Raw genomic sequence first — 11917 nt, 5'->3', positions numbered from 1 at the left:
TGCGGCATCAAAAAGTGTGAGGACGGTGAGTGCTGTGCTTCGGGGACACCCTGCGCTGCCCATCCCCATTACCAATGACAACTCCGGCTGTTGGCAGCCATCTGCATGACCTGCAACGGGGAGGATTACCGGGGCTTTGTGGACTACACTGAGTCAGGGATCGAGTGCCAGCGCTGGGACTTGCAGCACCCACACAAGCATCCCTACCACCCTGACAAGTCAGTACTTGTTGCAGGGTGTGTGACCGTGGGGGTGGCAGCAGATATCTGTCACCTGCAGCCGCTGCTCCCCGCCTCTCACCCAGGTACCCTGAGAAGGGTCTGGATGACAACTACTGCCGCAACCCGGACGGCTCTGAGCGGCCCTGGTGCTACACCACTGACCCGGCGCTGGAGCGCGAGTTCTGCCGCATCCGCGTCTGCAGTAAGTGCCCTGGCATCATCTCTGGTTCCGGTGTCCTCGGTGCCACCCTCTCCCCTCCTCTCTCTTCCATACAAGCAGAGAAACGCCCGCGACCCATCAACGTCACCACCGGCTGCTACAGGGGCAAAGGCGAAGGCTACCGAGGCCGAGTGAACGTCACCGTGTCGGGCATCCCCTGCCAGCGCTGGGACGCGCAGACACCCCACCGGCACCACTTTGTGCCCAGCAAGTACCCCTGCAAGTAGGGCTGGTGGGATGGGGGGCTGCGGCAGCACCCAGGTGTGCAGGCACCCATGCTGCCACTCCACCAGGGACCTGCAGGAGAACTACTGCCGCAACCCCGATGGCTCAGAGGCCCCGTGGTGCTTCACCACCCGCCCCGGCATGCGCGTCGCCTTCTGCTTCCACATCCGCCGCTGTGACGACGAGCTGAAAGCACAAGGTGAGCCCCCGCCACATGAGTGCCCCACCGGGGTGCCCACCAGCAGTATCAGCTCCCCCTGCCTGTCCCCAGAGTGCTACCACGGCCACGGCGAGCAGTACCACGGCCACGTCAGTAAGACGCGCAAGGGCATCACGTGCCAGAAGTGGGATGCCACGACACCTCATGTGCCACAGTGAGTGTGCCGCAAGCGTGACAGGGTGATGCACAGCAATGGGAATGGGGGCAGTAATGGTGGCTCACGGCTGGCAGGATGTCGCCCGCCACCCACCCTGAGGCACACCTGGAGGAGAACTACTGCCGCAACCCCGATGACGACAGCCACGGCCCCTGGTGCTACACCATGGATCCACGCACACCCTTTGACTACTGCGCCATCAAGCCCTGCTGTGAGCTTGGCCCCACCGAGCCCTGGCTGCCCCACAGGGTGCGTCGGGCCTCCTGCCACAGCCCCACTCTGCTGTCTCTCTGCAGCTGGCAGCGCTGTGCCATCTGTCCTGGAGAGTGCAGGTGAGGACACGGGGACATGGGGCGGTGGGTGCTCGGTGCGGTGCCCCCAGCCAACGATTGCTGTGCCCACAGATGCAGTGAAATTCGAGGAGTGTGGCCGGCGGGATGAGAGGCTGCAGCAGAAGCACCGTGTGGTGGGCGGGATGCCTGGCAACTCGCCGTGGACCGTCAGCATCCGCAACCGGTGAGCAGGCACCCCATGTTCCAGCCGTGCTGTGCTGCCAGCTGGGTACCCACCCCTACCTGTCCCCATGCCTGCAGGGCCGGCGTGCACTTCTGCGGTGGGTCGCTCGTGAAGGAGCAATGGGTGATCAGCACACGGCAGTGCTTCTCCTCCTGGTGAGCTCAAGGGGCAGGGTGCAGGGTGCCGGCAGCTGCCATACCCTGATGGCCTTGTTCCACAGTGATGCGGACCTGTCAGGCTATGAGGTGCACCTGGGGACGCTGTTCAAGGACCCCAGCCCCACCGACCCCAACCTGCAGGCCATCCCCATTGTACGCATCATCTGCGGCCCCTCTGAGTCCCACCTGGTGCTGTTGAAGCTGGCGAGGTGAGTGTCTGCATGTGGTGCCCTGTGCCCCAGCTCCATGGGCTGGCACCACATCCCCATGCTGCTCCGTCCCTCTACAGACCAGCTGTGCTGAATACGCGTGTGGCCCTGATCTGCCTGCCGCCCGAGCGCTACGTTGTGCCTGCTGGCACCACCTGTGAGATTGCTGGCTTTGGGGAAACCAGAGGTACTGCCATGGGCAGCCCCACCAGTGTCCCACTGCGATGGCATCCCCTATATACAGCAATTCCTTCCACAGCACGCCCAGCGTCATGACGTCCCCCTACCCATGTCCACTGTCCACAGCAACCCTCCTTGATGTCATCTCCCTGCCCATGCCATCCCCTGCCCACGTCATCGCATTCTCCTACCCATGGCATCCCCTACCCATGGCACCCCTCACCCACCTCCCTCCCACACCCATACATGCCTTGCTGCTGTCCTGTCCCTGCAGGCACAACGGATGGCCACGTGCTGAATGTGGCAAAGCTGCCAGTGATGGCACATGCTGAGTGCCAGGCAGAGCTGCGTGGGCGCCTGAAGGAGAGCGAGCTGTGCACAGCCCCGCTGCGTGCTGGTGTGGGTGCCTGCGAGGTGAGCAGGGTCCAGGGGGCCAGGTAGGCTCACCCCACAGCATAGGGGTGATGGTACTCTCTCGGCCCTACAGGGAGATTATGGTGGGCCCCTGGCCTGTCTGACTGCCGACTGCTGGGTGCTGGAGGGGGTGATCACCCCATCCCGTGTCTGCGCCCGCACTGACCAGCCTGCCCTCTTCATCCGCGTCTCACTCTACGTCGACTGGATCCACAAGGTCATGAGGATGGTGTGAGCTGTGCTGCAGGTGGCACCTCCCCGCCCAGCCCCCAGTCCCAATAAAGGCAGTGGAGCCAGCCTGTGTGTGCATCTGTGTGGCCAAGATACGGGGGACAGCACTGCATAGGGCATCACACATTTATTTAGAGCTGAACCCAAATCCCCATCCCTATCCTGCACCTTTGCTGTGCTCAATCAGTTCTGACCATCTCCAGGACCCGTGGTCACCCGGAGGCCAGCACAGCCGTGGGGCTACCATGAGCTTTAGGGGCTGTGCTGTTCCACTGGGAGCTGCCCCAAGTGCTGGAGGAGCCAGCGGGCGCAGTTCCCAAAAACATCGGCTTCTGTCTCCACGCCGGTCAGTGCATGGCCACCCTCAGGGTACCACAACAGCCTGCAGGGCAGGAGATGCTTAGCCAGCACTGCAGGGTTCCATGCCCACTTAACCCCGGCTCCACACTGCACTCACTGGGTTGGCACCCCGCAGGCCCGCAGCACTCGGTACAGCTCCAGCGCCTGCGTGGGGCTGACACGCCGGTCCCGGGCACCCACACATAGCAGCACTGGTGCCCGCACCTGTGACACAGATGGTGGTGAGCACCTGGTTCCTGCCCCTGCACCCCTGCACCCATCCCACTGCACCATACCTGGGCTGCCTGGATGATGGGCGAGCGCTGCAGCATGACAACCAGGTCCTCCGCGCGGGGCACCCGCTGGAAGGAGTAGGGCAGCCCCAGGGATGCGTAGCGCCTGCGGGAGGGAGGCAGTGGTGGGTGACATGGCACAGCGTGGTGCGGGATGGCACGGGGTGGGATGGGTGGCTCTCACCAATCGGGGATGTCGGATGTGCCCAGCAGTGCAGGAAGGTTGGAGACAGGGTTGCGCAGGGCGCACGCCCGGTAGCGCTCAGGCTGACGGGTGAGGAGGTGGAGGGCAATGAAGGCTCCATGGGAGCCAGCTAGCAGTGCCACGCGGTGCGGGTCGAGGGGCTCATAGCGCAGCGCCTGCTCCACTGCCAGCTGTGGGCATGGGCACCCCACCATCAGCACCCCCACCGTCAGCACCCCACCGTCAGCACCTGTTTGCTGCTCCTCACCTGTGTGTCAGCCACATCCTGCTCACCCACACGGGACTGCAGACACTCAATGCTTGCCTGCCCAAAGCCCAGAGAGCCACGGTAATTCACTGCAGAGATGGGGTTGGTGGAGGCCGCATCCCGGTGTGGCACAGGGGACACGCAGCACTGAAGTCCCCATCACTCACCCAGCAGCACGGCGAAGCCCAGCTGACACAGCGCAGCCATGCTTGGGCGCCAGCGGGCATCGAAGACGGCGTGAGGGCCGCCTGGGCATAGCGGGGATGTTACCTGAGTGCCACCAGCACCATCAGGATGTCCCCCTGGCCCTCACTCACCGTGGGGACACACAACGAGGGGGTGCGGAGTGGTGCCACCTGTTGGGCTCAGCAGCAGGGCCTCGAAGGTCTGGGGACCTGCACCTTGGAGGGGCCCCACTCAGCACCCAGTGCCACAGATAACCCTGTGCACCCAGGCACTGCTGGGCCCCCACATACTCACTGTGTGGAGCAGAGTTTTGCTGGACTGTCAGCGTTTTCCAGGTGATGCCAGGAACTGGTGGGGTGTCCTCCACCGGCACCCAACGCAGGGGCAGCTCCTGGCCCAACGGTGGCAGCTCCGCCATCACCTGGGGACAGGCAGCGGGTGGCATCAGGTACTCCTATTCCATAGTGGGGTATCACCAGCACCTCGCACGGTGCCAGTACTGCATGGTGCTCTGCTCACCAGGCTGGGTGGGCGGTGTGGGGCTGAGCAGGTGGCCACCAGCAGGTCCCACTGGATGGTCAGCAGCTCCCAGCACCCCTCTGGTGACCCTGGGGACAGCGGCACACTCACAGTTCCCACTGCTCATCCTGCTCACCAAAGTGACGCGAGCAGCCGGGTGCCACGTACCGGCAGTGAGGTTGGTGATGGTGGAAGTTTCTGTGTCCACCAGCAGCAGGTCCTGTGTGGGGACAGCGTCACACGGGGGCTGTGCCATGGCTGTGCCCTGTCCCCATGCCCCAGCTCACCGTGCGGCTCCGCTGTGGGGTGCACAGCAGCGCCCGCCGGCTGTCAGCTGCCCAGCACTGCAGCGGCAGCGCATCGGTGTAGATTCCAGTGAAGGCTGTGAGTGGGACAGAGTGTTGAGGAGTTGGGCTGGTGGCACTCAGTGTGATGGTCCGATCCCCCAGCAGCACCCAGCCTTACAGCTCTCACTGCCCGTGGGCTCTTGCACCACGTCGAGCACCGTCACCGTCTGTCGCGTCTGCCAGGTGAGCTGGGGGGAGCCGAGCCCAAAGGGGAAACTGAGGCACGGGGACTCGGAGACCAAAACAGACACTGGGGACCTGCCCAGTGTGGGATGGGTGGCCCAGCATGCAGGATTCTGCTCACCAGGCGCAGCTGCAGACACTGCCGGTGGGGCCCTCCCACGGCCCCTTCCAAGTAGAGCAGGTGCTGACCGTCCGGGCTCAGCCGGGGTGAGAAGGAGGCACGGTTAGGGGCAGACAGCAGCTCTGCGGGCAGTGGGTCAGTGCCTGGGGACAGCCAGGAGCTCACGGTCCTCTGTGTCCCAGTACTCACCGCAATGCCCGCCGGCCAGCTCCAGGTGGAAAACACCCGACCTGGGGAGGAGGAATGCTTGGGTCAGAGCTCCATGCCTGTGCCATGCAGGCAGTGAGTGGGCATGGGAGGCACTGGGGCTCACCTCCTGTTGGAGCAAGCGCTCAGCCCCAGGCGGAAGGGCTTGTGCCACCAGCCCACAAACACCACACCAGTGTCACCTGGGGACCACAATGCCTGTAGGACAGCCAGACTCAGGTCTGTGCCTCAGCCTGATCCCACAGCTGCCCCACCTACCTCCCAGTACTGACCTGGCCAGGGGACACGTGCTCAGGGACACTTTCCAGCACTGAGACACTGCTGCTCTTGATATCCAGTATGCAGAGCACAGGGGTACTGCAAGTGCTCAGCTTCTCTCCCCAGCCCTCGTGGTACACGAACTGCTCGCCCTGCAGCATGCTCACAGGGAGCATGGCACGCTCAGTGTGCACATGGCACACTCACTGCCCATCTGGCACACTCACAGGAATCAAGGCACACTCACCATTTGTGGGGCATGCTCACAGGACACATGGCATGCTCACGGGGTGCACAGCATGCTCACCATGTGCAGTGTATACTCACATACTCACCACCCACCTCCTCATCCTCATCCTCTGCTGGCCCGGCTGCCCCTGGCACATGCCCTGGGCAGGCTGCAGGTAGCGTGGGCCGGCTCCTCTCAGCCACATAGAGCAGCTGCGTCTCCAAATGGGACCAGGCCAGGCAGGCAAATGGCCCTGCCGCAGGCACAGGCTGCCAAAGCGCTCCACGGTGCGGGGGCAGCCGGGCACCGCGGCTGTGCCACCCTCAGCCGTGCAGAGGAGGATTTGGGGAGGGGTCCTTACCCTCTGTGTAGACCGCCCCGTGCTTCCCCTGTGCTGTCAGATCCACGCAGTGGCTGCGCCCTCTGCCATCCCACACCTGGGTGAAGCAGGTTCACCGGTTGCACCGTGCCCATTGCACCCGGCTCCCCGGCGCGCCCCCGGCACCGCATTACCTCCAGCAGCTCGTGGCCCTGCGGTGGGCAGCGGACAAGCACGGCGCGGCGCTGCCCCGAGGGTGAATCCTGGCCGAGCAGCCTGCAAGCGGTAGGGAGCCGTGGAGGGTACAGAACAGAACGCCCCGCGCCGCCCCATCCCAGAGGCTGGCCACGAGCCGTACCGGTTGTGGATCTCCGTGCTGAGCGCAGCCCGGCTGATGGCGAGGCCGCGCTCCGTGCGCTGAACGCTGTAGTGGCGGCTGAAGCGCAGGAGCCGCCGGCGGGGCAGGTCGGGCTGCCGGCACTCTGCAGGACGGGGATGTCAGCACCAGCCCGGGCACAGCGCAGCGGGGCCGCGGGGCCTGACTCACCGGTGTGCAGCAGGAAGGCCTGTCCCTGTCCCTGTCCCTGTCCCCCCGCAGTGGCCCCCAGCGCGGCACAGCTGAGGGCAGGGAAGCGGCTCAGCTCCCTGTAGCAGGCACCAGGGCTGCTCCGCTGCCCCTCCGCCGGTTGCCCCCAGCTCCCCGCGCCCCGCTGCGTCCCCGAGGCCATGGGGCTGCTCCGTGCTCAGCCGGCCGTGGCTCAGCGTGGGCAGGGTGCCAGGGTGCATGAGCAGCCCGCCGGGGCCAGAGCCAGGAAGGGTGCTGGGAGCTGGCAGCAGGCTCTGCCCAACCTCCGCCTGCGGTCACGAGCCCCAGGGGCAGCGGAGGCCAACCACAGAACCACCGCAGAGTCCAAGTGCTCAACAACATTTATTGGGGGGTGATGGTGCCGGGGGCTCTCAGCCCTGCAGGTGCTGGAGCAGCCACAGCACGATGTTCATGAAGCTGTCGGCTTCGGCCTCGACGCCGGCCAGCGCGTGGTTGTTCTTGGGGTACCAGAGCAACCTGCAGGGAGAGAGGGCTCAGCGCTGTGCCCACAGCCCACATCCCAATGCCTGCATCCCACTCACCGTGTGGGCACGCCACGGGCCTTCAGGGCACGGTAATACTCCAGCCCCTGCACAGGGGGAACGCGCTTGTCGTCCTCCCCCAGCATCAGCAGTACAGGCGTGCGGACCTGCAGGAAGGGCACAGACTCAGCTGCAGTGCTGCAGGCCGGTACAGGGGATGGGACGGGACAGGGATGTACCTGATTGATGTAGGACATGGGTGACTTCTGCAGCATCACTGTCAAGTGGGCTGAGTCTGGGAGGTTATTGGGCACGTAGGGTACTCCCATCTCCGTCAGGCACCTGCGGGTGAGAGGCAGGGGGACGTGCGGTGCCGGGGCTGAGGGAAGCGGGGGGCTGCAGCACTCACCAGTCAGGAATGTCAGTGACGGTGAGCAAGGAGGCGATGTTCACCACGGGGTTGCGGACCACGCAGGCACGGTAGGTATCGGGGAACTGCCCGATGAGGTGGCATGACAGGAAGCCCCCGTGTGAGCCACCCACCAGGGCCACTCGGCTGGCATCCAGCTGCTCCTCCTGCAGCACTTGCTCCACACAGAACTGTAAGCACCAGGGACAGTTGTTGAAGTGGGGACGTGACTGTGCCCATGTTTCCAACCCAGGACACCCACAGGACGATAGGGCACACGCATCCTACCTGCACATCCCTCACATCCTGTGCGCCCACATTGCCTGGCAGGGAGTTCACGCTGTCCTGGCCGAAGCCCAATGAGCCACGATAATTCACTGCGAGAGAAGGTGTCAGAGCCTCCTGCTGCAGAACCCCAGAGGAACTGTGAAGGTGTTGCGCCCCACCTGCCCCAACACTCACCCAGAAGCACAGCAAAGCCCAGGCGGCACAGCGTGGCTGGGTACAGCATCCACCCAGCAGAGAAAACAGTGTGGGGTCCCCCTGTGGGGCAGAGGTAGTGGGAGTGACACTGCAGGGCCGGGGCTGGCGCTGGGCAGTGGGAGGGGGGGGCGAGCTCTCACCGTGGGGCATCACAACCAAAGGGGGCTTCTGGACAGTGGGACCCTCACTTGGGCGCAGCAGGATGGCATCAAAGTCCAGCCCCTCTGTGGGGAGGGTGTAAGCAATCAGGGCTCAGTGGGGATGAGCGACAGCCGCGCTGCCCCCAGCACTCACCGTACTGGGGGTTTTCCTGATCTGGTGGGGGTTTCAGGGTGCGGATGCCCCAATTGATGCCAGGCACTGGGGATGCATTTTGCAGGCATATCCACTTTATCTGTGCCTCCTGGCCCATACCAGGCAGGACAGCCACTTGCTGCATAGAGAGAAGTGTCAGCACCAGCACCCAGAGGGCAGGGGGGCACTGGGGACAGGGATGTCACCATACCAATGTCGCGGGGCAGCTTGGGGTGGAGAACTGGGCCACCAAGAGATCCCGGTCAATGGTGAGGACAGACCAGCTCCCTTGGGGTGCATCTGGGGAGGACAGAGAGGGTCAGAGCTGCAGGCCAACCTGTCCCAACCCTGGCACCGTGGCACTCACCAGCTGTCAGTGAGGTTGTGCTGCCTGTTTGCGTGTCCACCACAAACACATCCTGAGGACAGAAGGGCAGAGTCCAGCTCAGCACCAGAACAACTGCTCTGTGTGCCCCCAGGCCCTGCAGTCCTTACCTGCTGACTGCGCTGGGACGTGTCCAGTACGAGCCGACGGCTGTCGGCTGCCCAGCACAGCCTTGGCAGAGCGGTGCAGTAGATCCCAGGGAAAGCACCTGTAATGAAAGTATCGGTGCTCAACACCTCACCCTGCCCCAAGACCTGCCCCATGACTCAAAACCTGCCCCACAGGGCTACACTCACCCCACACTTGCCGCGGCACAGCCTCCAGCACAGTGCAGGTCTGCTTGGTACGCCAATTGTACTGTGGGAGACGTGGGGTGGGAAGCTGTGTCAGGTGCACTCAGGCAGCTCACTAAGGTAGGGGTACAGCACCAGCCCCCCCAGGTGGGTAGGGGAGCAGAGCCGCTCACCATGCGGAGGCGGCTGCACTGCTGGTGGGGGCCCAGCACCCTGTTTTCCAGGTAGGCGATGTGGCAGCAGTCAGGGCTGAGCCGTGGGGACCACAGGGCCCCAGTGTCCTCAGAGAGCAGCTCTGCAAGGTCACAAGCGGGTGGTGAGGGGCTGCACGGTGCTCAGCACTGCAGGTGTGAGGGTGAGCTGCTCACCACATTTCCCTCCGGTCAGGTCCACGTAGAAAAGCGCTGAGCTGCCGGGAGAGAGGAGCTGTCACCACAGGGCCGGGGTCCTCAGGGTGGTGGGGACCAGGGGGACTCACCGGCGGTTGGTGCAGTGCCGCAGCCCCAGGCGGAAGGGCTCATGCCACCAGCCCACAAACACCACCCCAGTGTCATCTGGGGACCAGAAGGCCTGTGAGCAGTGGACCGTGTGGCTCAGTAACAAAGTCTCCCATTGTCCACCACCTCCCGCGTCCCCTTTCCCCATCCTGACCTGTCCAGGGGACACGTGTTTGGGGACGCCCTCCAGCACTGAGATGCTGCTGCCCTCGATGTCCAGCACGCAGAGCACAGGGACGCTGCGGGTGCTCAGTGTCTCCCCCCAGTTCTCATAGTACACAAACTGCTCGCCCTGTAGCACAGTCCCATTAGTGCCAGCTCCGGGGTGGAGGGACATCACCCCTGGGGTGGTGGGGACCCACCTTGATGGGTGCATCTGTCTTCTTGGGGCACTCCAGCTCCTCATCAGCAGAGCCATCCAGCTCGGGTGCTTTGGTCTGGAAGAAGGACTCAGCCTTGGGACGCTTCTTCTCCGCCACATACAGCAGGTGGGTCTCTGAGTGCGACCAGACCAGGCAGCCAAACTGGTCTGTGGGGAGAGATCTGGCACAAACTGTCCTGTCCCCAGCATCCCCCAGGGCCATCCCATCCCTCACCGTCATCATAGATGCTGCCATGCTTATCCAGCGCCGTCAGGTCGATGCTTTTCACCTTACGGTTCTGATACCACACCTGGGAGCAGAGGGGCAGGAGGAGCCCAGGTTGCCAGTCCCTTCCTTTCTGTATCCCTCTGGCCCCTCACTCACCTCCAGGAACTGCTTCTCTTTCTCCTTCTCTTTCTCCTTGCCGGCAACTTTGAGCAGGACAGCCTTCAATGCACCACTGGGGGACTCGCAGCTCAGCAACCTGTGGGAAGGCTGTTCATCAGCACCATGCTGCCAGGGACGTGGGGATGTGGGGAGGTAGGGACACGAGGACGCACTCATTATTGATCTCACAGCAGGCACCGCCAGGCCCTGCATAGACGATGGAGGCCCCGTCGTGGAAGAGCAGGTACTGCCGGCAGAACTTGATGCTCTTGGCCTGCACCAGGTCCCGCTGCGACCACTCTGCGGGGATGAGGGTGAGGAGAAGCGAAGACCCCTCTGCCCCCCTCGCCCAGGGCCCACCCCATACCGGTGTACAGGCTGCAGTACTTGCCCCCGTACTGCGTGGTGACATCGGGACCCAGGCAGGCGGTGCTGATCCCAGGGTTCTGGCTCAGCTCCTGGTACAGCGCTGCAGCCTCCTCAGCGCTGGGCAGCACCTGCGGGAGAACGAGGAGGGGGGCAAAGGGCAGGTCGGGAGAGGCTTCTATGGGGGCACTCAGCTCTTAGCAAGGAATAAGGGGACACGGAGGAATTATGAAGGCTGGGGGGGTTCTATGAAGGGAACCAGTGCACGAGGGGGCTGTGAATGGGGTACCAGGGCACGGGGGGGCTGCTGAGTGGTACCAGGGCCATGGGGGGGGAGGGGGGGGGAGGCGTCAGGAGGACAGGAAGGTCCCGCGGCGGCGGCTATGGGGTACGGGGACACCCGGGGAAGGGCAGAATTCGGGGTACGGGGGAAGCACCGGTCGGGGGGAAGGTGATGGAGGGCGGGGGTCCCGGGGCAGTGGCGTCACCACCCCCGCAAGCCCCCAACCCGTCCCCTCTCAGCCCCTCACCAGCGGCTCCATGTCGCTGCGCCGAGCGGACGCACCGCCGAGCTCCGGCACATCCGGGACGGTGGGCGGGGCGAGGCGGGGCGGGGCCGCCTCCCATTGGCTGCGGCACTCTGGCCTCGGCCGCGCTACGGCGCCCCCTCGCGGGCGCGGCCGGAACCACTGCCGCGATACCTCCGGGCGGGACCCGAAACACGGACCGGATTGGGAGCGTTGCTCCCGGCCATCCCCGGGATGCACGAAGGCACGAGGCGGAGGCGGTGTGTGGTTTATATCAAGTCCTTTTATTTTGTTCCCACAGAAATACCTGGGTGGGGGCAGCTTCTGTACGGAGTCACGACACAGCGCGGCACGGGGGGTTACTACGGGTCTCACGGAGCACAGCAGACACGCACACCGTCACAATGGTCAGAGGGATGGCGCCGGCATTGCACTTACCGCTGTAAACTTCTCCTGGGGCGCAGCGGGGCCCCGCGTGCAGCCGCGCCCCGGCACCTATTTACAGCGCGACGGGCGGTGGGGGCACAGCCGGCAGCGATGGGCACTGGGAGCCCAGCCCGTAACCCCGGTGCACGCATCGCGGTCGGTATGGAGATGAACCGATGGAGGAGAGAGAGAGGAGAAAAGCAAAAAAAAAAAAAA

At 64.4% G+C, this 11917-nt stretch overlaps 3 protein-coding genes across 4 annotated transcripts; 1 reads left to right on the top strand and 2 right to left on the bottom strand.

Annotated features, from left to right (window-relative positions):
* The first annotated feature begins 6 nt into the window (after window positions 1–6).
* Window positions 7–2817, top strand: MST1 (macrophage stimulating 1). The gene is made up of 14 exons (XM_042885471.1): window positions 7–25; window positions 98–218; window positions 305–423; window positions 502–664; window positions 735–865; window positions 938–1040; window positions 1118–1254; window positions 1340–1375; window positions 1448–1559; window positions 1637–1714; window positions 1780–1926; window positions 2007–2113; window positions 2381–2520; window positions 2594–2817. The coding sequence occupies exons 2-14, from the start codon at window positions 106–108 to the stop codon at window positions 2753–2755; spliced, it is 1548 nt and encodes a 515-aa protein (XP_042741405.1). The 5' UTR covers window positions 7–25; window positions 98–105; the 3' UTR covers window positions 2756–2817.
* Window positions 2818–2871: 54 nt separating this feature from the next.
* LOC122187725 (acylamino-acid-releasing enzyme-like) lies at window positions 2872–6932 on the bottom strand. Of its 2 annotated transcripts, none has more exons than XM_042885480.1 (21): window positions 6752–6932; window positions 6563–6686; window positions 6399–6480; window positions 6247–6322; window positions 5999–6138; window positions 5671–5808; window positions 5505–5596; window positions 5381–5421; window positions 5192–5313; window positions 5006–5075; window positions 4828–4922; window positions 4709–4760; window positions 4541–4629; window positions 4316–4442; window positions 4153–4236; window positions 4003–4083; window positions 3836–3924; window positions 3568–3758; window positions 3387–3489; window positions 3209–3315; window positions 2872–3133 (listed from the first exon to the last, which is right to left on the bottom strand). In XM_042885480.1, exons 1-21 carry the CDS (start codon window positions 6930–6932, stop codon window positions 3004–3006), a joined length of 2214 nt encoding a protein of 737 aa, XP_042741414.1. In that variant the 3' UTR covers window positions 2872–3003. The 2 variants fall into 2 exon arrangements, with proteins under 2 accessions (XP_042741414.1, XP_042741415.1); XM_042885481.1 differs by having other exon boundaries at window positions 4153–4230.
* Window positions 6933–7113: 181 nt separating this feature from the next.
* Window positions 7114–11340, bottom strand: LOC122187726 (acylamino-acid-releasing enzyme-like). Its single transcript, XM_042885482.1, has 22 exons — window positions 11279–11340; window positions 10750–10879; window positions 10556–10682; window positions 10380–10479; window positions 10230–10305; window positions 9996–10162; window positions 9788–9925; window positions 9615–9706; window positions 9505–9545; window positions 9310–9431; window positions 9140–9200; window positions 8954–9051; window positions 8826–8877; window positions 8670–8758; window positions 8459–8597; window positions 8305–8388; window positions 8144–8224; window positions 7970–8058; window positions 7682–7872; window positions 7512–7614; window positions 7333–7439; window positions 7114–7267 (listed from the first exon to the last, which is right to left on the bottom strand). Exons 1-22 carry the CDS (start codon window positions 11288–11290, stop codon window positions 7162–7164), a joined length of 2205 nt encoding a protein of 734 aa, XP_042741416.1. The 5' UTR covers window positions 11291–11340; the 3' UTR covers window positions 7114–7161.
* Window positions 11341–11917: the final 577 nt, after the last annotated feature.

Source organism: Lagopus leucura, unplaced genomic scaffold (assembly GCF_019238085.1).
Source record: "Lagopus leucura isolate 7727_CA_CO unplaced genomic scaffold, USGS_WTPT01 Super-Scaffold_100050, whole genome shotgun sequence".
In the NCBI taxonomy this organism is placed as follows: Eukaryota; Metazoa; Chordata; class Aves; order Galliformes; family Phasianidae; genus Lagopus; species Lagopus leucura.
The sequence above is the reverse complement of the archived record's forward strand: the minus strand, read 5'-3'. Positions and strand labels throughout refer to the sequence as shown.

Coding starts and splice junctions, on each gene's coding strand:
- LOC122187726 (XM_042885482.1), bottom strand. Junction 8,759..8,825: donor CACAACCTCACTGACAGCTG/GTGAGTGCCACG, acceptor TGTCCTCCCCAG/ATGCACCCCAAGGGAGCTGG. Junction 7,268..7,332: donor GCCCGTGGCGTGCCCACACG/GTGAGTGGGATG, acceptor CTCTCCCTGCAG/GTTGCTCTGGTACCCCAAGA.
- MST1 (XM_042885471.1), top strand. CDS start 106: ATGACCTGCAACGGGGAGGATTACCGGGGCTTTGTGGACTACACTGAG. Junction 424..501: donor CTGCCGCATCCGCGTCTGCA/GTAAGTGCCCTG, acceptor CCATACAAGCAG/AGAAACGCCCGCGACCCATC. Junction 1,927..2,006: donor GTGCTGTTGAAGCTGGCGAG/GTGAGTGTCTGC, acceptor GTCCCTCTACAG/ACCAGCTGTGCTGAATACGC.
- LOC122187725 (XM_042885480.1), bottom strand. CDS start 6,932: ATGGCCTCGGGGACGCAGCGGGGCGCGGGGAGCTGGGGGCAACCGGCG. Junction 4,443..4,540: donor CACACCGCCCACCCAGCCTG/GTGAGCAGAGCA, acceptor GCCTGTCCCCAG/GTGATGGCGGAGCTGCCACC. Junction 3,490..3,567: donor ACATCCGACATCCCCGATTG/GTGAGAGCCACC, acceptor TCCCTCCCGCAG/GCGCTACGCATCCCTGGGGC.